The 25,235-nt window shown below is 43.8% G+C and overlaps 2 protein-coding genes across 2 annotated transcripts; one reads left to right on the top strand and one right to left on the bottom strand.

Moving 5' to 3' along the window:
- Nucleotides 1–284: 284 nt before the first annotated feature.
- Nucleotides 285–19,600, bottom strand: ehmt2 (euchromatic histone-lysine N-methyltransferase 2). The gene is made up of 28 exons (XM_015973468.3): nucleotides 19,502–19,600; nucleotides 16,990–17,071; nucleotides 16,746–16,889; nucleotides 16,290–16,585; nucleotides 16,137–16,203; nucleotides 15,634–15,716; nucleotides 11,788–11,922; nucleotides 11,621–11,671; nucleotides 9,047–9,167; nucleotides 8,575–8,655; nucleotides 7,646–7,785; nucleotides 7,302–7,445; nucleotides 6,909–7,219; nucleotides 5,441–5,674; nucleotides 5,233–5,315; nucleotides 5,041–5,147; nucleotides 4,842–4,964; nucleotides 4,663–4,764; nucleotides 2,829–2,933; nucleotides 2,308–2,462; nucleotides 2,072–2,239; nucleotides 1,850–1,994; nucleotides 1,683–1,760; nucleotides 1,401–1,516; nucleotides 1,172–1,258; nucleotides 1,015–1,093; nucleotides 737–912; nucleotides 285–654 (listed from the first exon to the last, which is right to left on the bottom strand). Exons 1-28 carry the CDS (start codon nucleotides 19,526–19,528, stop codon nucleotides 474–476), a joined length of 3,621 nt encoding a protein of 1,206 aa, XP_015828954.3. The 5' UTR covers nucleotides 19,529–19,600; the 3' UTR covers nucleotides 285–473.
- Nucleotides 19,601–19,671: 71 nt separating this feature from the next.
- LOC107394510 (zinc finger and BTB domain-containing protein 12) lies at nucleotides 19,672–23,791 on the top strand. Its single transcript, XM_015973479.3, has 5 exons — nucleotides 19,672–19,894; nucleotides 21,310–21,518; nucleotides 21,594–21,788; nucleotides 21,895–22,095; nucleotides 22,210–23,791. The coding sequence occupies exons 1-5, from the start codon at nucleotides 19,882–19,884 to the stop codon at nucleotides 23,320–23,322; spliced, it is 1,731 nt and encodes a 576-aa protein (XP_015828965.1). The 5' UTR covers nucleotides 19,672–19,881; the 3' UTR covers nucleotides 23,323–23,791.
- The last annotated feature ends 1,444 nt before the right edge of the window (nucleotides 23,792–25,235 follow it).

The following is a 25,235-nucleotide window of genomic DNA, read 5'->3' as shown; positions in this document are numbered from 1 at the left end:
CCCTTTCAAGTGTGTACATTATTTTCACACATATACGAGACAAAAATAAACTTGTTATTTTATTTCTCTACAAGTGACAGAAAAATGTATAAAAATAAAAACAAACATCCTTAATTGGGTCCCACACAGGCTTCAATATGATCCTTTATGATCCATGCCAAGAGGCACCACTTCAGTTGGCACAACAGAAAAAAACATTAAAATGTTTACATGTTTGATATGGAGCACAGCATATTAAGAGACACCAGTAAAATTAGTCAACACACAGAAACCATGTGACCTCTTGCAAACACATCAGGACAAGTAAATGTAAAAGTTGTAACTTCTAATAGAGTGAAAATGATAAAGTGGCAGGTTTTAGAAATAAACAAAGACAACCAAAACAGCACCATAAATGGCAAACAGAATAAACAAACTCCCTTCCAACATTTTCATGTGTGCGTCTTCTTCCTAAGGCCCCATGGGTAGGTGTTTTAGGAGTTTCCCAGCACGGTCACCCCACAGTCCGCTCCCGAGTCGGAGCAGGCCTCCATCCGGGCCAGCCTGCTCTGCTCCAAGGCGATGGCCTCGGCCGAGTGCTTACATTTCTCTGATCCGCACTGACAAGTGAAATACTTGCTTTTAATGTCCCAAAAGCGGTCTCCGTAATCAAACCTGAAGACAAGAATCTGGAGGTTAAACTTTGTTCTGGGTCGTCCAAATCAAGCTAACCGAAACAGAAATACGAAAGTGTCACCCTAGCTCTTGTCCACTCAGGATGTCCCTGGAGCTGAAGAAGGCGATGCGGGGGAACCGCAGGTCCTGGTGCAGCATGAATACTCGGACTGGGATGAGGTTTGGGTCACACAGGTGGTTGATGAAGCGGCTGATGTTGCCGTAGTAACGAGCGTCGATGCAGTACACTTCCCCATCCTTGACAGGAAACAGATTCATTGCACTGCTCCATGTTTTTAAAATCAAGCTTACAAATCTAACATTGTGCATCATTTATTTATTCATTTGTTAAACACTGACCTTGTTGTCCAGGTCAAACAGGTACGAGTCATCTTCTCTAACGTCAGCTTCAGCATCAGAGATCAGCTCCCCAACATATCTGCATGGAAAGAACTTTGATTTTCAGTATTTCCTACCCAATAAAAAAGGCATGTAGGATATAATAACACATTCATACTCGCAGATGAAGCTTCCCTGAGGAATATCCTGCATGGCTCGAACTCCCCACCCCATCTTCTCTGTCCTGTAGAGCTGCAGGCGAACCCTAAGCAGGAGAAAGTCAACAATGAGTCAGGTGAGGACACCAAAACACGGCTCAAGTGGAGACTTTGTGTTAAAAATGATAATAAGTATTTTGTATTTTGTACTGCAGGACGGTTCCGTCCAGTCAGATAAGCGAGACTTACTTGATGCCAGCTTGGACCACCCTGTTCTTGCATGTTCGATAACAAGAACACGCCATGTTGCATTCAAAGATGAGGGGGGGTTCGATTTTGTTGAACTCCTGAAGGAGCCGTTGGTCCTGCAAACAGGAAAAAAAAATTTCTTAAAATGACTGATAGATCAAAAAATACGCACCATATTTGAAATTGGGTGTTTGCTTCTAAATGATTGTTCCCTAAAAATGTGTTTATCGTTAAATAAGAATCTTTTTTTTTTTTCATTTGTAGGGCTCTTTAGGATGTTACCTTGTCGTACCAGCAGCGGATGCTCAGCTGTCCACAGAGACAGTTACTAGACGAGCAGTCGTCAGTGCAGTTACAGTGCTAAAGAGAGAAACAGGAAAAGGATGCTCCAGGTTTCAAAATAAAAGCAGCTAAAACAGAAATAAACACTCATTTAAATACGATGTTACCTGTAAGTGTGTGAAGTTACGGTCGATGTTCATGGCTGAAGTCTCACAGTTCTCTGAGACGTATTTGTAATCTGAAGGACAGCCTTCATCGTCTACGGCGTTCACACAGGGAATGGGGATGTTCTCGTAGCCCTGGGCGACATCGCTGAAGCACAAACCACCATGTGTAGTCGAGTAAAAACAGATCAAACCTGGCGGAGGAAACGGAATCGTTCCACCTACCTGCAGATGATCCTTTCTGTCCGAATCGGTCGGTTGGTTATTCCTCGTCGCAGCTTCCTGTTGATCTGAAGCGAAACCCACACCGGCGTGTCGACCTTCGCCAGGGTGAGCGGTGTGTCTCCTTCTCTGTTCACAACGTCAATGTCTGCTCCTCTGGACAGAAACAATCTGTAGAAACGAAACCTTCATGATCATCAGGGCGGTAAAGTGCATTCCAACTTTTGTAATGAACTCACGTGACACATTCTAGGAACCCTTCTCTGGCGGCGATGTGCAGCGGCGTGTCTCCGTGCACGTTAACCGAGGAGAGCGAACAGCCGGCGTTCAGCACCAGCTCTGCTATGTCTACGTTCCCAGCGTACGCCGCCCAGTGGAGACAAACGTTCAGCTCCTGCAGGAAGTCGGATTCACTGAAACATTATTGTAATGCTTTTCTATGTTTGGCTTTTATTCCAACATTGGGATTGTGCTTCTATCATTTATTTATTGATTGATTGATTTATCGTAAAGCACTTCATAAATATGTTGCAATAAAAACCTTCCCTTACTTTGCTGATTAAATTCTGTCATGGTTTTATAAATCCAACATAAAACTGCTCTAGTTTGTTATTCTGCTCCCCAACCATCACTGTTTGCTTCTTTTATTCTGGTTAATTTACGACCCTGAATGATGCCAAATGTGTGAAAGTACAAGAAAATGAGAAGAAATTTTGGTTCTCTTGGCTTCGTTTGCAGGTTTTTAAACCACTACACTTGCCTTATCTTTGATGGTGACATCAGCTCCTCGGTTCAGCAGCGATTTGATCACCTTAACATGTTTGTGCTCTGCTGCCCAGATGATTGGCGTCCAGCCACCGGTGTCCTACAACAGCAAATGTTTGTCAGCTCTGATTATCAGTGGATTTCATGTCAGCTTATACAGTGGGGCAAAAAAGTATTTAGTCAGCCACCGATTGTGCAAGTTCTCCCACTTAAAATGATGACAGAGGTCTGTAATTTACATCATAGGTACACTTCAACTGTGAGAGACAGAATGTGAAAAAAAATCCATGAATTCACATGGCAGGATTTTTAAAGAATTTATTTGTAAATCAGGGTGGAAAATAAGTATTTGGTCACCTCAAACAAGGAAAATCTCTGGCTCTCACAGACCTGTAACGTCTTCTTTAAGAAGCTTTTCTGTCCTCCACTCGTCACCTGTATTAATGGCACCTGTTTGAACTCAATATCTGTATAAAAGACACCTGTCCACAGCCTCAAACAGTTAGACTCCAAACTCCACTATGGCCAAGACCAAAGAGCTTTCGAAGGACACCAGGAAAAGAATTGTAGACCTGCACCAGACTGGGAAGAGTGAATCTACAATAGGCAAGCAGCTTGGTGTGAAAAAATCTACTGTGGGAGCAATTATCAGAAAATGGAAGACATACAAGACCACTGATAATCTCCCTCGATCTGGGGCTCCACGCAAGATCTCATCCCGTGGGGTTAAAATGATCATGAGAACGGTGAGCAAGAATCCCAGAACCACACGGGGGGACCTGGTGAATGACCTGCAGAGAGCTGGGACCACAGTAACAAAGGTCACCATCAGTAACACACTACAACGGCAGGGAATCAAATCCTGCAGTGCCAGACGTGTTCCGCTGCTGAAGCCAGTGCATGTCCAGGCCCGTCTGAAGTCTGCCAGAGAGCACATGGATGATACAGCAGAGGATTGGGAGAATGTCATGTGGTCAGATGAAACCAAAGTAGAACTTTTTGGTATAAACTCAACTCGTCGTGTTTGGAGGAAGAAGAATACTGAGTTGCATCCCAAGAACACCATACCTACTGTGAAGCATGGGGGTGGAAACATCATGCTTTGGGGCTGTTTTTCTGCTAAGGGGACAGGACGACTGATCCGTGTTAAGGACAGAATGAATGGGGCCATGTATCGTGAGATTCTGAGCCAAAACCTCCTTCCATCAGTGAGAGCTTTGAAGATGAAACGTGGCTGGGTCTTCCAACACGACAATGATCCCAAACACACCGCCCGGGCAACAAAGGAGTGGCTCCGTAAGAAGCATTTGAAAGTCCTGGAGTGGCCTAGCCAGTCTCCAGACCTCAACCCCATAGAAAATCTGTGGAGGGAGTTGAAAGTCCATGTTGCTCGGCGACAGCCCCAAAACATCACTGCTCTCGAGAAGATCTGCATGGAGGAATGGGCCAAAATACCAGCTACTGTGTGTGCAAACCTGGTAAAGACCTATAGTAATCGTTTGACCTCTGTTATTGCCAACAAAGGTTATGTTACAAAGTATTGAGTTGAATTTTTGTTATTGACCAAATACTTATTTTCCACCCTGATTTACAAATAAATTCTTTAAAAATCCTGCCATGTGAATTCATGGATTTTTTTTCACATTCTGTCTCTCACAGTTGAAGTGTACCTATGATGAAAATTACTGACCTCTGTCATCATTTAAGTGGGAGAACTTGCACAATCGGTGGCTGACTAAATACCTTTTTGCCCCACTGTATTTCTCACTTGATCTTCTCCAAGTCAACACCAGAAGCAAGGAGAAGAAGCGCCTGGAACTTTGTCTCACCTGTGCGTTCACATCCACTTGCCCGGTCTCCAGAAGCATGTTAACGATTTCCAGGTTCCCCAGCTTGGCTGCGTGGTGGAGGCCAGTGTAGCCGTCGTCCTCCTGAGGGAAACAAACACTAAAGTCCCACAGAAAACAAACATATTGATGTTTTACATTTAGTTTTAACGCAAACTCACAATGTGATAAACGCAGGCACCGTTCTGGATCAGGTAACGAGCCACATCTATGTGATTATTGATGACGGCTTCCAACAGAGGAGTCCTCATGTCTTTGTCCTTAGCGTCCACATTAGCGCCGGCCTGTCGAGGTGAATGAGGGTCAACGATGTACACCCAGCGTGTAAAGACGCAGACGTGGTTAGTTGATCCATTTTACCTGAACCAGCATGTAGCAGACCTCCAGCAGCCCTCTCTGAGCTGCGGCGTGAAGAGCAGAGCGTCGGTTCTGAGACTCGGGTTGGTATGTCGGATCAATGCCCTCCACTGGAACACACACACACATACACACTCTACAGCTCTGTGGGACATCTTGAATATATGATTTTTAGGTCTCCTTCCTGCCACTCACGCAGCATCAGCAGCACCCGCTGAACCTCTCCTTGCTTGGCAGCAGGATAAAGCTGGCGAGGGTGGAACCGCAGTTTCTTCCTCCTGGTGAATTCAAAGTGACACAATCAGGAAGTTCTACTTTTACTGACGTTTTTACAAGTCACAACATCTGAACAGAAAATATAAAGCTGTTCTGCGCCGAAACGAGTTGTAAATCGAACTCTGACCTCTCTGTGTCTTGTGTGAGAATTGCTTTCTGCAGCGCCGCCCTGCTGGGCCCAGGTGGAAGTGCACTTGGGTTGACTGGTTTCCCGTTAGGCATGCAGACCGATGGTCCCACGCTGTCCACACCCTCCTCAGCTGGAGGGACAGCAGCTACGGTTGCTGCTGAGGCTACAGTCTGCGGAGGCTGTTGCTGCTCCACTGCTGGGGTCACCAAGCCGTGGCTGCGCATACGAGCACTGAAAAGGCAAAAAAGATTTACACAATTTATGTAAAATCCTTTAAAAAGACCATGTGGCACAATGTGGAGCTGGCCACGCCCACCCCTTCACTGATTGGCTGCAATGAGGTGAGGAGCTTTGATATCTGCGGGGGGCTCAGAGTAGAGCCGCTCCTCCAGCCTGGGGAGGTGAGAGGTGGTTCTGTTCTACGTTATTCGTGACATCACAAATGGGGGCTTTTTGAAACTGCTCGCTTTCGGCTAGTGTTGTCAAAAAAATTGATACCTAGATATAAATCGATGCTAAAAGTGGTATCTAAATTAGATATTCCATCCCTGTGGTATCGATATTATGGACTATTATACACAGCCTTCTTCAAGTACACCGACACGCACGACAGCCAGATGCCGTAAAGCAGCCTCCGCCTCCCAGACAAACAGAAGAAGAAGACGCCGCATGGCTACATTGCAATTTCCAACGCGAGTTGTCTCCGATCCAAGTTTTGTCTGCCAAATAAATAAACAAAAACATAAACAGCGAATTTGGGAGGCGTTTCACAGCCCAACTTCATTAGCATACCAAGTCCGACACGTAGTTGTATATTCACGCTTATGTGCTTAAAGGAAACTCCCGTTTATTGCAACCCGGACTTCATTTCTAGCATGCAGTACGTTTGTTTACTCACGCTGACAACTTTGGTGCTACTTGGATTCCCCGGGGTATTTAGATCCATCGGCGAATCGCCATCAGCGTATATCCATATAACGGGTGCGGACGGGCACCCATGGTGTAGCCTCGAAATGAGACATTATCTGCACCAAAACATCTCAATGTCGAAAGTTTTTTTTAGGAATAATTAACGTGATTCCCCTGTTCGTTTGGAGCGGGTCTGGGATTTCTAGGCGTGAACAGACTAGCCGCGGCTAATCTAACCGGCGCTTTTAATGACGTCACTGCCGTGCGCCAATCTGTTTTTATTAAGATTACCGGTAGATGTACCTTTGTCCTACTGTGTATCGAGTATCGAGTCCCCCCCCCCCCCCCCCCCCCAGTATCGAATCGAGTTTGAAATTTTAGTATCGTGACAACCCTAGTTTCGGCACAAACCTCCTTAAACCAAACGCGGACAGAAAACTGATGGATGTTTTTTTCATGTTTGGAGTGTTTAAGTCAATAGACCCGCATGGCAGCACAAATGGAATCAAAATGTGAGTTTTGCTAAATGAACAACCGTCCAATGATCTGATCTTACCTAATAGGTCGTTCAGGGATCTTTCCATCCTTCGCTCCTCCTGTTGAGGCAGAGAGAGAGGGAGCCATCGGGACCGACGGAGGAAGAGAGGGAGTCGTGGTGGAGGAGGCCGACATGGTGACGACGGTGGTCGCGGAAGCCGAGGAGGGGATGGTGATCTCCTGCGCCTCAGAGGCATCTTCGCCACAGTGAGGACAGAAAAGCATGCCGCCGCCATTCGCTCTGCTGCGCCCACCGCTCAGCACCGTCACGCAGCCGCGGTGGAAACGGTGAGCGATGCGCTGGTCTGGGCAGCATTCCAGAAAAGTGCCCTGAAAACAAAAAGGAAGTAACATATGAAAGAGAAAACTTGGAGAAATAGAAAGAGAGCAAACATCAAGCGAGAACACTGACAGCGATGCAGAAGTATCCACAGCCGGGGCAGCAGTGGTGTTTGACCATGTGAGAGCGATGGACATCACAGAGCACCATGAGTGGGACCCGACTGGACGGCCTCATGGTTTCCCATTTAATGGTCCAGCTGGTGCACGCTTGCAGCTAACAAGCAGAAATATGAATACGTTTTAAACCCTTTAGACAAAATCTGAGACTTCTAGCTTCTCTACGATTGTAGCACAGGTAGCAGTTTATCTGGAATTTTAGGCAGATTCTCACTGGTTTTGCCTTTACACCCTCACACGGAGGACTGGACATCCAGGGAGCTGCTAGTTAACGCAAACGGGTAAACACAGACCAACCTCTCCGTTGATGCTCTCTGTGGCCATGCACTGTCTGCTGCCCCGCTGGCTGGTGCTGTCCACACGGGGAGCCTCCATCCTGCAGCTGCACAAGGGGAGCTCCTCCAGACGCTCCAGGTCGCCGGCATCGCTTCCCTCTGCTGGACAGGAAGGCGACGGACGTTAGCTTCAAACAGCTTAATCACACTGAAGCATCTTTTCTTGCCTGCTGGTGGTGGTCGGAGGGACCGCTGGTGCCAGTGCTCAGCAGCCTTGCCTCTATCGGGGCAGCTGTAGCTACATTGTAGCTCATCCCACCAGTGTGTGAAAGTGCGTGTGAATGGGTGAATGACTGTGTTGTGAAGTGCCTTGGGGGGGGGTTGTAGAACCCTAAGAAGGTGCTATACAGGATATCTGCAGGTTTAAGGGAGCCAAATTTAAGACTTTTAAGACCTTTTTTAAGACCACTTTGACCAAATTTAAGCTATTTTCAAAATTAAATTTAAGCTATAATTTCCAACTATTGCCTGGAACCGGTTGTGAACGTGGGATTAACCATCCAGTTACCATTAAACTTGCACTTCCCATGGCGCAAGCTCCCACTAGCTTAACCAGCTAATGTGCTCATCTAAAAATAGCCCCCTTTCACAACCAACTGAATGTGTACGGTTCCGCTTACGCCAACATCGTACACAAAAAATGCTGAACACCAACTAGGAATTCACGAAAATTTTTATAGAAATAAAATAATCTTGTTTATTGGGTCTTTGGTAATTTAAGACCTTTGGAAACTGGATTTAAGTATTATTTGTCATTTTTAAGGATTTTCAAGGCCTTAAATTTGGAAAAGCAAATTTAAGACTTTTTAAGGACCCGCGGATACCCTGCTATACAAATATAGGCCATTTACCACTTTTCTTAAAAGGAACAACGAGATGAGACTTAGTTACCGGTAGGAGAAAGAGTCAGACTGTCAGCTGCAGCAATGTCCAAAGCACCCAAAGGAACCTCCGTGTACTCTCCAGACCTTTCTGCTGAGGAGGAACTAAATTATAAAACTGGCGAGGAAAGCTGCAGATGCAACATAATCTGTGCAAGCGCCTCAACGGTTTTAAGGTGTTACCAGCTGAATGGGTGGAACATCATAAAGGCCTAAAATGTAGGCAGTAGTCATTTTCTTACAACTCTGTCTGGATAATAGATTCTATTTCTGAAACATACTTAAGGACTTTACTGTAAAAAAAATGTGTCGCCTCTAACCCTACAGGTCATTTATCAGAGTTTACAGACATGAAGAGCACTACGATGACGTCTCACACACACCAGTTAAACACATGTAGATCCAGATGTGACGGCCAAATTTTCGTTATAATAAAATGAAATCTTTTTTTAAAAGGACTAAATGTAACGTCGATCACTTGCCTTCTTCTATTTCCACTAAATCAGCAGAGTTTCCGTCTCGGTCTTGATCCGATAGCAGCCAAGAAGATTCTTCCGTCTCGTTCCTACTCCGGATGATTCTCAGCGTTTCAGACTCCAAACTCTGCAAAGCAGAAACTTTGTATTTATGCCTGAAACTAGGATTTATTGCAAAGAAACTGAACACGTTTTGACACCTTCTAGCCACAAACTACGTTTTTTATTGATGTTTTCTGCAATAGACCAACACAAAGTAGAATCTTACCGACATACTCAACATTTTATATAAAAAAAAAAACTGAATCTGACTATTTAGTTGAGTTTTTCCAAGTATAGCTTCAACAAATGTTTTTCAATTTAACTTTGATTTCTGGAAGTTATCTCCCGGTGAAGCTCCTGGTGATTCTCAGTGAGGTCCCAACTCCAGATTTGGGAATTACTTCCCAAAACAAATCCTGGCAAACGGGAATTTTTTTTACATTTTTGCCAACAACGGCTTTAATCTTTCCACTCTTTCACACGGTGGGTGAAGAACAGAATCAGCCCCTTTGGAGGACTAATTTTGTTTCCTTTACATCTTTAAATGACATGAATTAAATCTGTTTTACCACATTTGCTTATCCAATGCGACCTGTAACAAACTGAACATCACAATTACACATCAGAAAATTCCCAAAATCTAAAGTAAGAGCTAATGATAAATAAAGGATCCCCCCCCCCCCCCCCCCCCCCATCCATGTAAATATTTTGTTGAAGCGCCTTTTGCTCAGCCTCGAGTCTGTTGGGATGCTTGGATGGTTGGTGTTGGCGGACTGAAATCTTCAAACCTCTCCACAGATTGGTGCAGGGGTTTGGGAGGATGTTCACCTTTTCCTGATTTAGTTCAGCTGTGTGCTTTGGATCACTTTCGTGTTGAAAGGGGAATCTTCGGCTTTCTGGCAGAGGGTAGCAGGTTTTTCCTCTAGAAATGAACGGTATTCATCCTCATCCATTTCTCCTTCTACCCCAATGAGAGCCCCAGTCCCCTTTAATAATCGCAGCATTGTTTTGTTTTTCCAACGTTCTTTTTGACCTCTAACTGATATTTTTCAAGGAAGGTTCTAGGTTGCGTTGGATAAGTAAAGCTGGTAAAAGATTTGTGCAAGGGTGTAAAGCTAGGGCAGGGTATCTGCAGGTTTAAGGGAGCCAAATTTAAGACTTTTTAAGACCTTTTTTAAGGCCACTTGGACCAAATTTAAGCAATTTTTTAAAATTAAATTTAAGCTATAATTTCCAGCTATTGCCTGGAACCGGTGCTAACCACGCAGTGAACGTGGGATTAGCCATCCAGTTACCATTAATGTTGCACTTCCCCATGGCGCAAACTCCCACTAGCTTAACGTGCTCATCTAAAAATAGCCCCCTTTCACAACCAACCGAACGTGTACGGTTCTGCTTACGCCAATACCATACACAAAAAAAGCTGAAGACTAACTAGAAATTCACGAAAATTTTATAGAAATAAAACAATCTTGTTTATTGGGTCTTTGGTAATTTAAGACTTTTGGAAACTATTTAAGGATTATTTGTCATTTTTAAGGATTTTTAAGGCCTTAAATTTGGAAAAGCACATTTAAGACTTTTTAAGGACCTGCAGATACCCTGTAGGGGGTGGTTCTTTTCTAGACCCACTGTAGGCCACATATGTGGAGTAGCTGTGGTCAGGTTCTCCCACCTGAGCTGTGGACTTCTGCAGCTCCACCAGAGCGACCACAGGCTTCATGGAGGTTTCTCTGACCAGTGCGCTCCTTTCTTGGTCTGCCAGTTTAGGTGGGCGGCCACATCTCGGTAGGTTTGCAGTGGTAGCGTACTTCTTCCATTTTTGGATGATAGCCTGAACGGTGCTCCTTGAGATGTTCAAAGCATGGGATATTTTTTTGTAACCCCACCCTGCTTTAAACCTACCTACAACTTTGTCCCTGAGCTGTCTGCTGAGCTCCTTGGTCTTCATGGTGCCGTTTGTTCCATACTGTTCTCTAACAAACCACTGAGGCCTTCACAGAGCAGGTGTGTTTATAACGAGACTGAACCCCACACAGGTGAACTCGATTATCTAATTAGGGGACTTCTGAAGGCGACTGGCTGCTGTGGATTTTATTTAAAGAGCAAGTCACCCCCTACCAGAGTCTAACTCCACTCCCACTTCATGTTTGAAAAATGCAACACATGCTGTTGCCTGGCAGACCGAGAAGGCGGAGCCACTAACAAATACACACACACACAGGCTCGCGACAGCATTGTGACATCATAATGTACCAGTTTACATCATAGCATACCTCTTAGCCAATAGCGGTGGCAGATTTAAATTAGAATACAGTGCAGAGTTTTTACCTGACAACGGCACAACACTGCCAGTTTTAGGCAGAATATTTAAATTTTAACTAAGATGCACTGAAGTGCCAAATTATTGACGACACGTGTCAGCAGCACGATTAGACACTCGTTTATTTAGTTTATCAGCAAAAAAAAGTTTATTTGGGGGTGACTTGCTCTTTAAGGGAATTTTTAAATTTTTACTTGCTTAACAGAAAAACTCACATGATCTTCTGTGTCTGTCGTTTGCTGCCTGTCTCCGCCCTCATTTTCCAGCTACAACAGAAAACAGCAACCAAATCATGACGTTTGCATTTTAATACAGGAAAACAAGCAGTTTTTAAAATCATGAACAACAAAAAATACATTTTTATCAAATCAAAGTCTCACACCTGGTCAGAATCCCGCGTGGACGGACAGGATAGTTTCAATCTTTTGCCTCTGTCATTCTCCGATTTCCCCCAAGCGGTTTTCACTGAATTATTTTCTGTAACTGACTCCACTTTTTTCTGAAAGAACTTTTCCTCCTAAGATTTACAGAAATGAAGGAAAAACAAAATAAAACAAGATTAATGTCAGAAATGATAGAAAATTCCATTACAGTGAGCAACATAAGTATCTGGGCACCCTGCAATTTTGCAGGTTGTCAGGTTTTGGGGCTGTTGCCAAGTTTCAGCTCCCTCCAAAGATTTTCTACAGGATTTAAGTCTGGAGACTGGCTAGGCCGCTCCAGAACCAGACTTATTAGGCTTGACCAATGCTCTGACTGAGGGAGGGAGGCAAATGGCCCCATTCGTCCACTCCTTAATATTCCAGTGTCCTTTCCCCTTTACAGAAAATAACCCCCAAATAATGATTTTTCCACCCCCATGCTTCACAGTAGGGATGGTGTTCTTGGGATACAACTCAACATTTTTCCAAAAAAAAAAACAAGACAAAAAGTTCTACTTCGGTCTCAGCTGATCACACGACTTTCTCCCACGCCCCCTCTGGATCATGCGGGTGGTCACTGGCAAACTTCAGACAGGCCAGGACGTGTGATGACTTGAGTACCTTCCGTGCAATGCATGATCTTAAACCATGATGGTGCAGCATTCTACAGACAGTGATCTTTGAACCTATGGTCCAAGCTCTCTTCACATCATTGAGCAGCTCCTCCTGTGTAGTTCTGGGCTGATTCTTCACCTTTCTCATCATTAGTGATACCCCACTAGGTGAGATATTGCCTGGAGCCCTAGACCGAAGGAGATTGACAGCCTCTCCCCTTTTCTAGGCTTGATCCTTGTCCAGATCTTGTTAGCAGATCTTGTTAGCCTAGATCCGGACAAGTGGGGGAGTAGAGGGAGGTGGAGTGTACAGTCGGTAAAGACGGCTCTCCCTTGCCCTGCCTCCAACATGCCTCCATCTAACCCCCAAATTCCACTACCTCCGCTCTGCTCCGACAAGAACGCCGGAGCAAAATCGGTCCCGTTCTAGTCAATCAGAGCAATTCCACTATTGCGGCCGTGCTCCGGCCGTGCTCCGGCAGTGCGGCGCCCTCTGTTCCGGCGTCCGGCAAAAATAGAATCGATCCTATTTTTGCCGGACGCCGGAGCACCTCCGCAGTCAATGGACAGAAATCACAAACGCCCAACAGGAAAAGGAGCGAGCACAACTTCCGTTTTTCACAATAAATTGATAAACAAAAGGCGTTTTTTGTTTCATATGCACAGGTTTAACAACTTTTAACAACTATCAGTGGCAGCTGAAGTTTAAATGCACAAAAGTAAGCCATAAATACAGTTTCTACTATCAAAGTAGTCACACTTTGTTGATCCAAACACTGCTGATCTCTCAACACAAATGATGGGCAGATTAAACAGTTCATTTTGATGCTTCTCCCACACAACGGGTGTTTGGATCTAACTTCCGCGTTTATTGCTCGGACTGTATCGCAAGATCTCGAAAATCCTGCGCATGCTTGTTTGCCCACCTCAGGTCTCCGCACCGGAGCGGAGCCGTTGTAGAGCGGGTACCAGTAAAAATTGAGTTCGGAAGCGAGCGGCTGCGGAAGGCGGGGGCGGACCGGACCGGAGCGGAGCGGAGGTAGTGGAATTTGGGGGTAAAAGGCTAGGTTATCCAGAGTTAGCTCTGTAGTTATGCTGCTATAGGCTTAGACTGCTGGAGGACACACTGACCACTTTCCACACTCGACTACTTTCTTCTACAATCTGCTCTTTAACTGTATTATTTCCTGCTGTTTCAGCTGTTAACTTTATTTTCTCTCTAAGTGTTTTTCTCCCCAGAAGAAGCTACATCGATGTTCTGCTGAGCTGTGGTGCCCTCATGGAGGGGGCCATCGTCTAGCACACTGCTGCTAACCACTTAAACATTCTCCCTCTCCTGATAATAACATTTTACTTTCTTTGACATAGAATGTGCTACTACTAGTTTACCCGTTTAATTATAGAATCACTAGGATCACAATGTAACCATGGAAACATTACTTGGTGTGTGTGTGTGTGTGTGTGTGTGTGTGTGTGTGTGTGTGTGTGTGTGTCTGCTCTATCTTCTTGATCCCCAGTGAGTCGTGGAGGATGGCTGCTTATACTGAGCCAGGATCCTCTGGAGGTTTCTTCCTGTTAAAAGGGAGTTTTCTTCTCCACTGTCGCTGCATGCTTGCTTAGTATGAGGATCGCTGTAGCGTCAGTGACTCAATGCAATTAGCTGGGTTCCTTATATAGGAAACTTTTTTCTGATTGGCTTAATGAACTGGGGACTCATTTATCAAACATTGAGTAGAATCCTTACTAAAACCGTACTTAAGCTCAGCAAAAAAAAAAAAAAAAAGTACTTACACCAAGTAGGTTTGTGATCTATCAAACATGGAGTACGCACAGCTGCACGCAATCTCTGCTCCATAAATCGGAAACTATCTACAAATGTTCTCAGCTGCTTTTTGGTCACATCCCGCCCTCATCACACCCACTTACTGCCATAAATATTCAATGCAAAGTGCCTTGTGGATCTCATGCATATACATAAGCCGGCTTGTTGCAGTGCTCCGCCAATGACATGGCGACCGTAGATCAAGGCAGACCAAGGAAGCCCAATTTCACAAGTAGAAGTTGAGGTGGCGAAATGAAAGGAAGTGCTTTTGCAAAACAAATAAGAGAAAATCCACGGAGTGGCACAGTGTTGCTGAAGCCGTCAAGAAGAAGGAGAAAATATCATTTCTATAGCGCCTTTCAAGATAAAAATCACGAGGAGCTTAATGATGAGTTCCTGTGGCGGATATAAAAAAATGATCCAAACAGGAGTCGATCCCGACTCCCGAGTGAAAGTCACACGCGCTAACCAGTCAGCCAAACAGTAATCTCTCTTGTCCAAGTAGCCAGGGCACATGATCAATCTTATCACAGTGACGAGACACACACACTGTCACAGACGCACGACATTCTGCCTCAATCTGTCCCCCTGCTGATATTCTGCATTCCGTATTCTGCACTTCAGGCTGTGTGTGTGTGCGCGAGCTCGTGTGTGCACGCGCATGTGTGTGCATGTGGGGTGTCTTGTTCTGTGTGAAAACGAAGCAGTACAAGTGATAATAATGCAGGATTTCATAATTTTATCCTTCTCAGCAGCAGCACTGCAGGTGCTCTCCATGTCCAACATGTGCGTAAGCCAGGTCCTTAGTCAACTTAAAGTTGCGCACATTTTTCCGCTAAGTTTTCCTTCATAAATCCCAAAGTTTGCGTGGAAAGTTGCTTACGCAGTTTTCCGACCCCGTTTTGTGCGTAAGCAAGCTTGATAAATGAGGCCCCTGGCCTGTGTTGGAATGCTTTATTATGTGAAGTGCCTTGAGACAACTCTTGTGATTTGGCGCTGTATAAATAAACTTGAATTGAATTTTCTAACAATTGCTCCAACAGTTGATCTATTTTCACCAACCTGCCCAGCAATTGCCCCGTACCTCTTTCCAGCCTTATGGAGGTCCACAACTTTGTCTCTGGTGTCTTTTGACAGCTCTTTGGTCTTGCCCATGGTTAGTAGTTGGGAGTCTGACTGACTGACTGTGAGGTGGACAGATGTGCTTAAGAAGCTTAGACAGGTGATGCCAGTTTAGATTAATATGTGGAGTAGAGGTGGACTTTGAAGTTAGAGTAAAATGTCTTTGAGCCAGAATTCTGCCGATTCCTCAGGTGTTCAAATGCTTACGGCCCCCCCCCAGTAAATCAAACACGAAGACATCAACTTACCACAGTTTGGCCTTTTTCTGAAACGCTGTCGCCCTTCTCAGATTTACTCTCTGATACATGACCCAGTTTTCTCTTTCTAGCAGCTGGTGGAAACAGAAAAACAACACAAAGCGTGACAGTTATAAGAGAAAAAAAAGCCTTTTTAGTTTTTTAAACAGTCAAACTTACATGGAAAACAAGATTTCAGGAGCATTTTCTGAGTTTTAAAAGACATGTTGGTGTTGCAACGATGTGTTTAAGAGATATAGCCGAATCAGGAGGCAAAGATTGGCTCATTCTGCCATGCAACACCTGAGCAGAGTGGTGCCAACTGAGACTTCTGCATGAAAACTAGTTTTCTGATTCAACCAAAAGCTGCAGGTCGGTACGAACAATCCAAAAACCAGCTGAAGTGATCGGCGTACATTGAATTAATTTAAAAACCACACAGTAGAAGAGGACCTGTAATTACGAGTGCTGGAGAACAATCGGAGGAGTAAATATGATCGAAGTTTAGAACTTACCTGTTTCAGAGTCAGTAGAGAAGCAGGTGGAGGAACCCGACGTAGCAGGAGTCTCAGCGTAACTCACCTGTCGAATAAAAAAATGCTAACCTTTCAGAAAAAGTAAAACAACAAACAATTGTGGGAATAAAAATGTGTAACAGAAGTCATTACTTGGCCGGGTGAAGGCCTGTTCATGGTCTTACGGGCCCGGTGGATCTTGTGTGGACTCGGGGAGACAGAAGGTGTCAACGAAGCTGAGCCAGATGAAGAGGAAGAGGAGGAGGAAGAAGAGGAGGAGGAGGAGGAGGAGGAGGAGGATGAAGAAGAGGAAGAGGAGGAAGGGCCAGGTGGGAGGACGGATTTACAAGAAGACGGCCCGGAAACGCTCATCTTTGCCCGACCAGGGGAAAAAAATGAAGAGGTGGAAGGATAAGATGACATTGAGGAAATGGACTTTGCTGCGTGACCTGTTAAGAAGAGATACAAACTGTTACTGAAGATGAAAAAACATGTTACTAAAGATTAAACTAAGCGATCACTACGTTAAAAAAACAGTCAAATTTTAATAATTCTCTTCAGAACCTGATTAAGTCAGGAGCTTAGTCAAAGACTGGTTTTGAGTTTCACCTGCAGCAGGTTTGTTAGGTGGGGAGGAAGCAGGAGAGCGCTGACTTCCATCCTCAGCAGCGCTGGAAGTCTCCTTCTCAGGATGACTGGTCATCAACTCCAACGACACACCATCCACTGGATCTGTAATGCTGGCAGCATCATCTAAAAAACATTCAAAACAAGTTATTTTTAGTGACAGGAAGTGAAACACAAAGAGACACATTAATGAATTACATTTGTAATTAAATGAAATAAATTGTACCTTCATCAGCAGCTTCTTTTACCTCCCCTGAACCTGCCGTTGACTCGGTTAGTGTTTTTGTCTCATCTTCTTCAAGAAAATCCTGGAAGTGAAGAAAAACGTGTGTACTTCGATTTATAAAGATTAAAACTATTTATCTCTAGTATTTCATCCTGTCAAACTTTGAGCTACCTCTAAAACAGATTTTGCTTCCTAACAATTCCTTTAAAAACTGCAATTATTTCGGCCGACTAAAATAATTTAGTGGAAAAACACCTTCCTTATTCGTCTTATTTGTTTTCACCAGTAATTGCTTTTTTTTTTTTTTTTACATTCCAATTGCATTACGTAGATTTAAAGCTCTTGAAACTAAACCACCCATCAGCATTGCTGGAAGCTATTTGTGGCTTTAAAATAAACAAAAACAGTTAAAAAAAAAGCTCCAATTTCAGAAAATAAACACGTCAAACAGAAAGAACCAGTCTGGGATTTCTATGTATTTGTCTTTTTGTCAGTATGAATGCCTCATAAGCACATACATTCTTGTTGACCACTTCTTTACTACAGGAGACCATGTTTAGATGTTGATTCTTGAACATACAGTGGTGTGAAAAACTATTTGCCCCCTTCCTGATTTCTTATTCTTTTGCGTGTTTGTCACACAAAATGTTTCTGATCATCAAACACATTTAACCATTAGTCAAAGATAACACAAGTAAACACAAAATGCAGTTTTGAAATGATGGTTTTTTATTATTAAGGGAGAGAATAAAATCCAAACCTACATTGCCCTGTGTGAAAAAGTAATTGCCCCCTGAGCCTAATAACTGGTTGGGCCTCCCTTAGCAGCAATAACAATAGCAATCAGGCGTTTGCGATAACTTGCTACGAGTCTTTTACAGCGCTCTGGATGAATTTTGGCCCACTCATCTTTGCAGAATTGTTGTAATTCAGCTTTATTTGAGGGTTTTCTAGCATGAACTGCCTTTTTAAGGTCATGCCATAGCATCTCAATAGGATTCAGGTCATGACTTTGACTAGGCCACTCCAAAGTCTTCATTTTGTTGTTCTTCAGCCATTCAGAGGTGGATTTGCTGATGTGTTTTGGGTCATTGTCCTGCTGCAGCACCCAAGATCGCTTCAGCTTTAGTTGACGAACAGATGGCCGGACATTCTCCTTCAGGATGTTTTGGTAGACAGTAGAATTCATGGTTCCATTTATCACAGCAAGCCTTCCAGTTCCTGAAGCAGCAAAACAATCCCAGACCATCACACTACCACCGCCATATTTTACTGTTGGTATAATGTTCTTTGTCTGAAATGCTGTTACTTCTACGCCAGATGTAACGGGACATTTGCCTTCCAAAAAGTTCAACTTTTGTCTCATCAGTCCACGAGGTATTTTCCCAAAAGTCTTGACAATCATTGAGATGTTTCTTAGCAAAATTGAGACGAGCCCTAATGTTCTTTTTGCTTAACAGTGGTTTGCATCTTGGAAATCTGCCATGCAGGCCATTTTTGCCCAGTCTCTTTCTTATGGTGGAGTCGTGAACACTGACCTTAACTGAGGCAAGTGAGGCCTGCAGTTCATTAGAAGTTGTCCTCGGGTCTTTTGTGACCTCTCGGATGAGTTGTCTCTGCACTCTTGGGGTAATTTTGGTCGGCCGCCCGCTCCTGGTTAGGTTCACCACTGTTCCATGTTGTTGCCATTTGTGGATAATGGCTCTCACTGTGGTTCGCTGGAGTCCCAAAGCTTTAGAAATGGCTTTATAACCTTTACCAGACTGATAGATCTCAATAACTTTTGTTCTCATTTGTTCTTGAATTTCTTTGGATCTTGGCATGATGTCTACCTTTTGAGGTGCTTTTGGTCTACTTCTCTGTGTCAGGCAGCTCATATTTAAGTGATTTCTTGATTGATTGTGATCTTAATTCCAGGTAAATGCCACATATCCAACTCTAACTAAGCCTAATAATTAGAGCCCATTCAAATGAATAACACAGGAGGTTTAATAAACTATTATTATTGATTTGAAAATACAAATAAACTATAAACAGCTAACAAGATGTAATTTACAGCAAACTTTCTGGAAATCTACATGATTTAAAATAACGTTCTAGCATAAAAAGTAGTCCATACACTACAAGGATTAATAAACTAGCTTAAAACCAAGTTATTATTTAAATGATACAACAAAACAGCTAGCTAGCTTCCTAAAATAGACTTTCATTCGCTTTTTAAAGTAACATTGCACCTCAAGAAAATAATTTGCAGATTATGTAAGAAGTCAAACGACCATAAAAAAGCACCATAACTACTCGTTAATTTAGTTAACATAACACTAAAAAGGCTAACATTGGCTAGCATTAGCTTGTAATAAAAAAGGTATAAAACCCGACAAGTACAAACGTATGCTTGTTGCAAATGACAGTATCATTAGCACAGATTTGCTAAATAACACGATGCATCTACAAGATAATAAATGAGCAATATTTCAATAACAAGCCCTTTGAGTTCCAGTACGTTTGCTACCTTTGTCGTTGTCTGGGATGCCGACATGTTTCCCAATGAACGTAAGGCACATTTTTGAACGTGCTACGTCACAATTCGAGTTCCGCCCCTTTCGGAGTCCATTGATTTTAAATCGCTGATCAGAAATCAGCTGGCGTGCTCTAAATTTACGGTTTTCTGAGGGAGTGGGTCCAAGACGTAAACCGATTCAAAGTCAGTTTAGTGGCGAACCGCTAGCGGTTTGTAGTTTGTTGTCACGAGAAGTACTTCCTGCTAAAAAAAAAGGGCCCAAAAGTAAACAGAAATCGAGGTTGTGGCTGAGAAATGTGTCGAATGTGTTGGTCAGTTAGCGTATTTTAACGGCCGTGCTGCTGAAATAAACCCGGAATTCGCGGGAAAAGATGAACGACCAAGGTGAGTTTCGGCGAAGTTTGAGGATAATTGTGGAGTTTCGGCACCTGGTTTCCAGATGATACAATAGTGGATAAATATAGCCATCTGTTTTATAGTAGCTAACAGGAGCTAACGCTCAGTTGGTTCAGCTAGCTGGGCTAAAACAAAGGATTTCAAAATTTTCATCTATCTAAGCCAGTTAGTATAATAACGCTAGTCAACAAAAGGTTATAAAATATATGACAAGTTAAACCATTCATGTGTGTTTTTTTCGGCCTTTTTAAACGCCCAGTCATGGAAGGGAGGCTACTTTTTCACCTTCCACTTATGGTCACAGCTGTGAGAGAAGATACCATCATCGCTGGATTACAGAGCTGTAATATGTTGGACAATAAAGTAATCTGTTGCTGAAAGAAGTAATGTTACTTTACTTTTCCTGAATGAAAACAGCACTAGCTAGCTCTCTGGTATGGCCATAACATTTCTATTTAAGTTTCTTTATGTAGGTATCAAATGTATCTATAGTCAGGAAGTGTTTGTGATAAATAGCAGTGTAATAAACAGTTTCACAAACACCTGTTCAAAATTTAATTAGCATTAACACTGTGTAAGGAAAACTATTGTTTTATGTTAAAAAAATTATAACTACTTGATACCTGTTGTTTTTATGCTTTATAACATTAGAGTACAGTAAATGTTTTTTTCTTCTATACATATTCTTAGTGCTTTTAATTGTTTATGTTGGAAAATGATAAGCTGAGTAACAGTTTTAAATGTTGATCTAATTTGTTAAAGAGAAATAAAGTGATCCAAAACAAACTGGTCCTCATATGGGAAAAGTAACTGACCCCTGCCCACCCTTTGCCATTGCAGTCAAGCATTTGTATACTGAGTCTCTTGCATCACTTTAAAGGAACTTTGACCCTCTTCTTTACAGAATAGTTTCATTTCAGCCACATGTGGAGGATTTTCCATCACGAACGACCTGTTTCAGGTCAATGGTCAGCTATGTTCTTTATGGCTTTACTGGTAGAGAGCAGAATTCCTGGGTTTAAATTATCCAGATCCTGAGGCGGTGCCAGACCATCACACTACCACCACCGTGTTTGTCCTTATGGTGAAGCGTTTGTTTTTAACACCAGTTTTCAGACATTTTGCAGAAATTGTCCTCTTTTTGTTTCTTAATCTCACAAAATATTCCCCCAAAAGTTTTGTTGGATATCAGGATGCGAGACAAGCGGATGTTTTGTTCTTGAACTAGGAACGATGTGTGGTTTTTAGGATCTTCATGTGAAATCCTACTAAAACCTACTGTAAGTCTTGTTTAGAAAAGCTCTTTCCCCTTTAACCTCACCCTTTGAAAACTGCGCTTTTGTGTTTATTTTTGCTAGTTTGTTACAAGAGTCTAGAAACATTTCTGTTGTTTCGCCTTTTAGAAAAGATGGAGATGGTGTTGTTCCGGTTGCCCGGACACGGGGACGTGACCCTGAAGCACATGAACTTACTCAGGTCTCGCCAACATTTCTGTGACATCACCATCGTGGCCAGCAACAATCAGACATTCAAAGGACATAAGGTGGTGCTCGCTGCCTGTTCGCCCTTCCTGAGGGATCAGTTCCTCCTGAACCCGTCACGCAGGCTCCACGTGGGTACATATAGGTACATGTTAAACTCTCTTTTGCAAATTAAAAATGTGTTTTTATGTTCCTCTTTAATCCAGGTCTCGATGCTATACAGCTCCTCGGTGGTGTGTGATTTGCTGCTGTCGTGCTACACTGGTTTCCTGCAGTTCAATCCAGAGGAGATAGTCAACTATTTAACTGCTGCTAGCTACTTTCAAATGGAGCACATCGTGGAGCGCTGCAGAGGGGCGCTGGAGAAGTACGTTCAGCTAAAGGACCTCAGCCCAACAAAGGTCAGTGTTGCAGCAGCTGTTCCTAATGTTTATTTTCTTCTTTTTTAACTCTGTTTTAGCTCAACTTCCTGTATCTATTTGTCTACTTTTTTTTTTTAAACTCCAGCTGGCTGAGGAGGAATGTCAGACGCGACCGGTTGTCATCAGCGGGAATGTTCATTCTGTTGCATCACCTCCCCCCTCTCGACTCTCCCCCATGCAGCAGCACAGCCCTGCTGTCCTCTCGGTGGGGGACAACAGCGAAGCCTCTGCTCAGGACAGCACTCAACACCATGACAGTCCTGTCCTAGAGGACAATTTTATTAGGGTACTTTGTTTTTGCTCTTTTAAGTTAAATTTGGTGTTTATCTTTTATTAACTTGGTTTATGGGCATTTGTTCTTGCTTTTACATATAATGATCAGATCTTTATTATGTTGCAGATTAACGCATCGGATGAGGAGGAGGAGGCCAGGCAGGAAGACTACAACTCATTCAGAATGTGCGTCTCTGAAGAGGAGCAGGCGAACCGAGAGCGGGAGGCTGAGAACGGAGGCTCCTTTGATGTCCCTGGGGACGTTTGTTTCCCAGAGACGGGTGGACTTGTTATTGCTGCAGATGGGCGGGAATACGACTTAAATGCAGCAGAAGATCTTAGTTTGGCGGGTCTTTCGGCTGAGGGCCTTCGTGTGATCCGGCGCAGGTTGTACGACCCTAAAATTGGTCGTGGCAGAGGGAGGGGTCGAGGTCGGGGTTTGAAGAGGAGACGGTGGGCGTTGTCTCCGGAGAAGAGGCTGCCCAGTATAGCTCACCATCAGGACTTGTGGTTCCTTGCAGCTGGTGGACTGGGAGCTAATTTAGGTCTGGACTACAGCCAGGAGGAGCTGAAGGCCGCAGGAAGTTTAGTTTCAGCGGAATTTCCCCGGTTAGACTTGAGTTTGAGCAACGCTCACGGTGAGAGGCTCTCGCCCGTCACTGCCAACGGTGTGAATCAGTTTTCTCTCGAGGATTCCGGTGCTGGTGAGGGAAGTTCAGGTTTGACGGCTGTTGGAGGGAACGAGGGAGAGGATGAGTCTGTTGCTGTGGTGGAGTCTACCTCCAGCGCGTCCGGCCCCATCATTTGCGAGCACTGTGGCCTGACTTTCCCCTCGGCTCACTCCCTGGCCATCCACTCCCGCTCCACTCACCTGCTGTACATCTGCCCCTGCTGTGGCAAACACTTCCACCACGCCACCAACCTGACCAGACACATGGCTGTGCACCGAGGGGCTGGCAAGGCCCACCAGTGCCCCCTCTGCTACAAGACTTTCACCCAGAAGTCCACGCTGATAGACCACATGAACCTCCACAGCGGGGAGCGGCCACACCACTGCGCCTACTGCCATGCCCGCTTTGCTCACAAGCCTGCTCTACGGCGCCACCTGAAGGAGCAGCATGGTAAAACCACAGGGCAGAACTCGCTGCACGAGCAGGAGGAAAGGGAGAGGGCGAGAGGAGTCGTTGAGATGGTACGGGAGGAGGATCAGGAATGCCGGGTTGCTGAACAAGTGTCCTAGGTCCAAAGCTCTTCAGCTCGCTGCAGTCACACCTGCTGTTGGCAGAGTCACGGTGTTAAAGTGCTAAATTCATTCAGAAGCCTTTAAATATTTAAAACTCATTTGTACATCATAACAACGATGAATGAATGAATCTTTACTGTCAAGGAAACACGTTCAGCTAAATTAGATGCAGTCCCTCCCTGCGGAGTTCAAAGTGGTAGAAAATAAAAGTTGATGTGAAAAGATAAAAACAAAGTGAATCTATATATTTTAGGTCATTTTTTAGCCTGTTGGCTGTTTGTGTGTTTGAGCTGTGAACATGAATAATAGGAAGACTCCGAAACCAAAGTGGATAAGTCAGAATTTTTTACATTTATCATTTTAAGGTATTTGAATGTTTTTAAATGTCATGTAGTTCAATGGATTTTATTTTGAATTATACATTTTTAACATGTTTTTGTATAATAAATGAGCACATCTACAAAAATATTGTCAAGTGTTACTAACATAAAATAGATGTGGTGCAAAAATGGTGCAAAATGTTTTTGAACCATTCTATCAAACATGAGACTGATCTGCTGCACAACGCTGCATCAGTTGAGAGTTGCACAAGTTGAATCATGCGTGCAAATTTTTTCAGTTTTTGGTGGTGAGATTTATCAGATCTAAACATTTACGTGGAAGTTTGCACCATTTAGAACATCTAGAATAATTACTGTAGAAATACAAGAAACCCAGACAAGGAAAAAAGTCATCAGTAATTTGCTGCCTGTCAGTCTGAGGAAAAGTTGGTTCGTTTTCAATATTCCTTGGGCGAGACACTTAACCCGCCTTGCCTGCTGGTGGTTGTCGGAGGGGCCGATGGCACCAGTGTTCAGCAGGCCTCGCCTCTGTCCGTGTGCCCCAGGGCAGCTGTGGCTCATCATCCGTGTGTGAATGGGTGGCTGACTGATTGTGTTGTGAAGCACCTTGAGGGGTTGTAGAACCCTAAGAAGGCACTATACGAATACGAGACATTTACTCCCAGGAGTAAAAGTTCCATTAAAGTCATTCCTAGGTCAGAGGTAAGACTGCGACTCACAGGAAGTCTCAACAGGTCTGGTTTGACAAATAGTTCTGCATGGTTTAGGTTTGCTTGCATCTTAATAAACCCCAAGTTTTTTTGGAACAATGTTCTGTAAATAAAAGACACAGAGATGTTTACCCATAGTGCACAGCTTCATGTTTGGTAAAAAGAACATAGATATCTCAAACTAACGGAAGAGATAGAAAAAGAGATCTGACTTCAGTCTTAGAAGTCCAGTGGTTTCTTTACAGCGTCCCTCTTCCGTACTTACGACCTGTCACTGCAGTGGGGGGGGGGGGGGGGGTATGGTTTTGAGTTCCTTGCAGCCTGTAGATATTTCAGAATTAAATGTGAGTATCTATCTGACCGCTGAAGCTCGGACCAAACTGGGTCATGTAACAGAGGAACTACCCCAGAACACACCTGGAAATCTAGAGGGGCTAAAAAAAAATCGAAATGTTGCAACAGTCCAATCAAACTGAAAGAAAAGAAAGTGAATGTAGGGTTTGTTTGAACACGAGTTTACTTATGAAGGAGGGTGGGTGGCTTTTTTTTCCCCCCCGGGGGGTGGGCATTTCCAGCAGTGGCTGTGCCCCCCCTTGGGGCTGCCACTGCAATCAAAATCCAGACAAGTCAAAAATATGCAGAAACAAACACCTGCAAACCTCGATGAACTGAAGCAACGTTATAAAAAAAGCCGGGACAGAGCTCCTCTAGAACCATGAGAGGCAGATAAAAGTCAAATACAAAGCCACTTCAGATTTCTGCTGCAAAATAATAATAATAATAATAATTCAATTAGGTTTTACCAACTGTTGGATCACAGTGAGAGTCCAATTTTACACACAGCTTTTTGTTTAATAGG

Source organism: Nothobranchius furzeri, chromosome 19 (genome assembly GCF_043380555.1).
Source record: "Nothobranchius furzeri strain GRZ-AD chromosome 19, NfurGRZ-RIMD1, whole genome shotgun sequence".
Taxonomy (NCBI): Eukaryota; Metazoa; Chordata; class Actinopteri; order Cyprinodontiformes; family Nothobranchiidae; genus Nothobranchius; species Nothobranchius furzeri.
The sequence above is the reverse complement of the archived record's forward strand: the minus strand, read 5'-3'. Positions and strand labels throughout refer to the sequence as shown.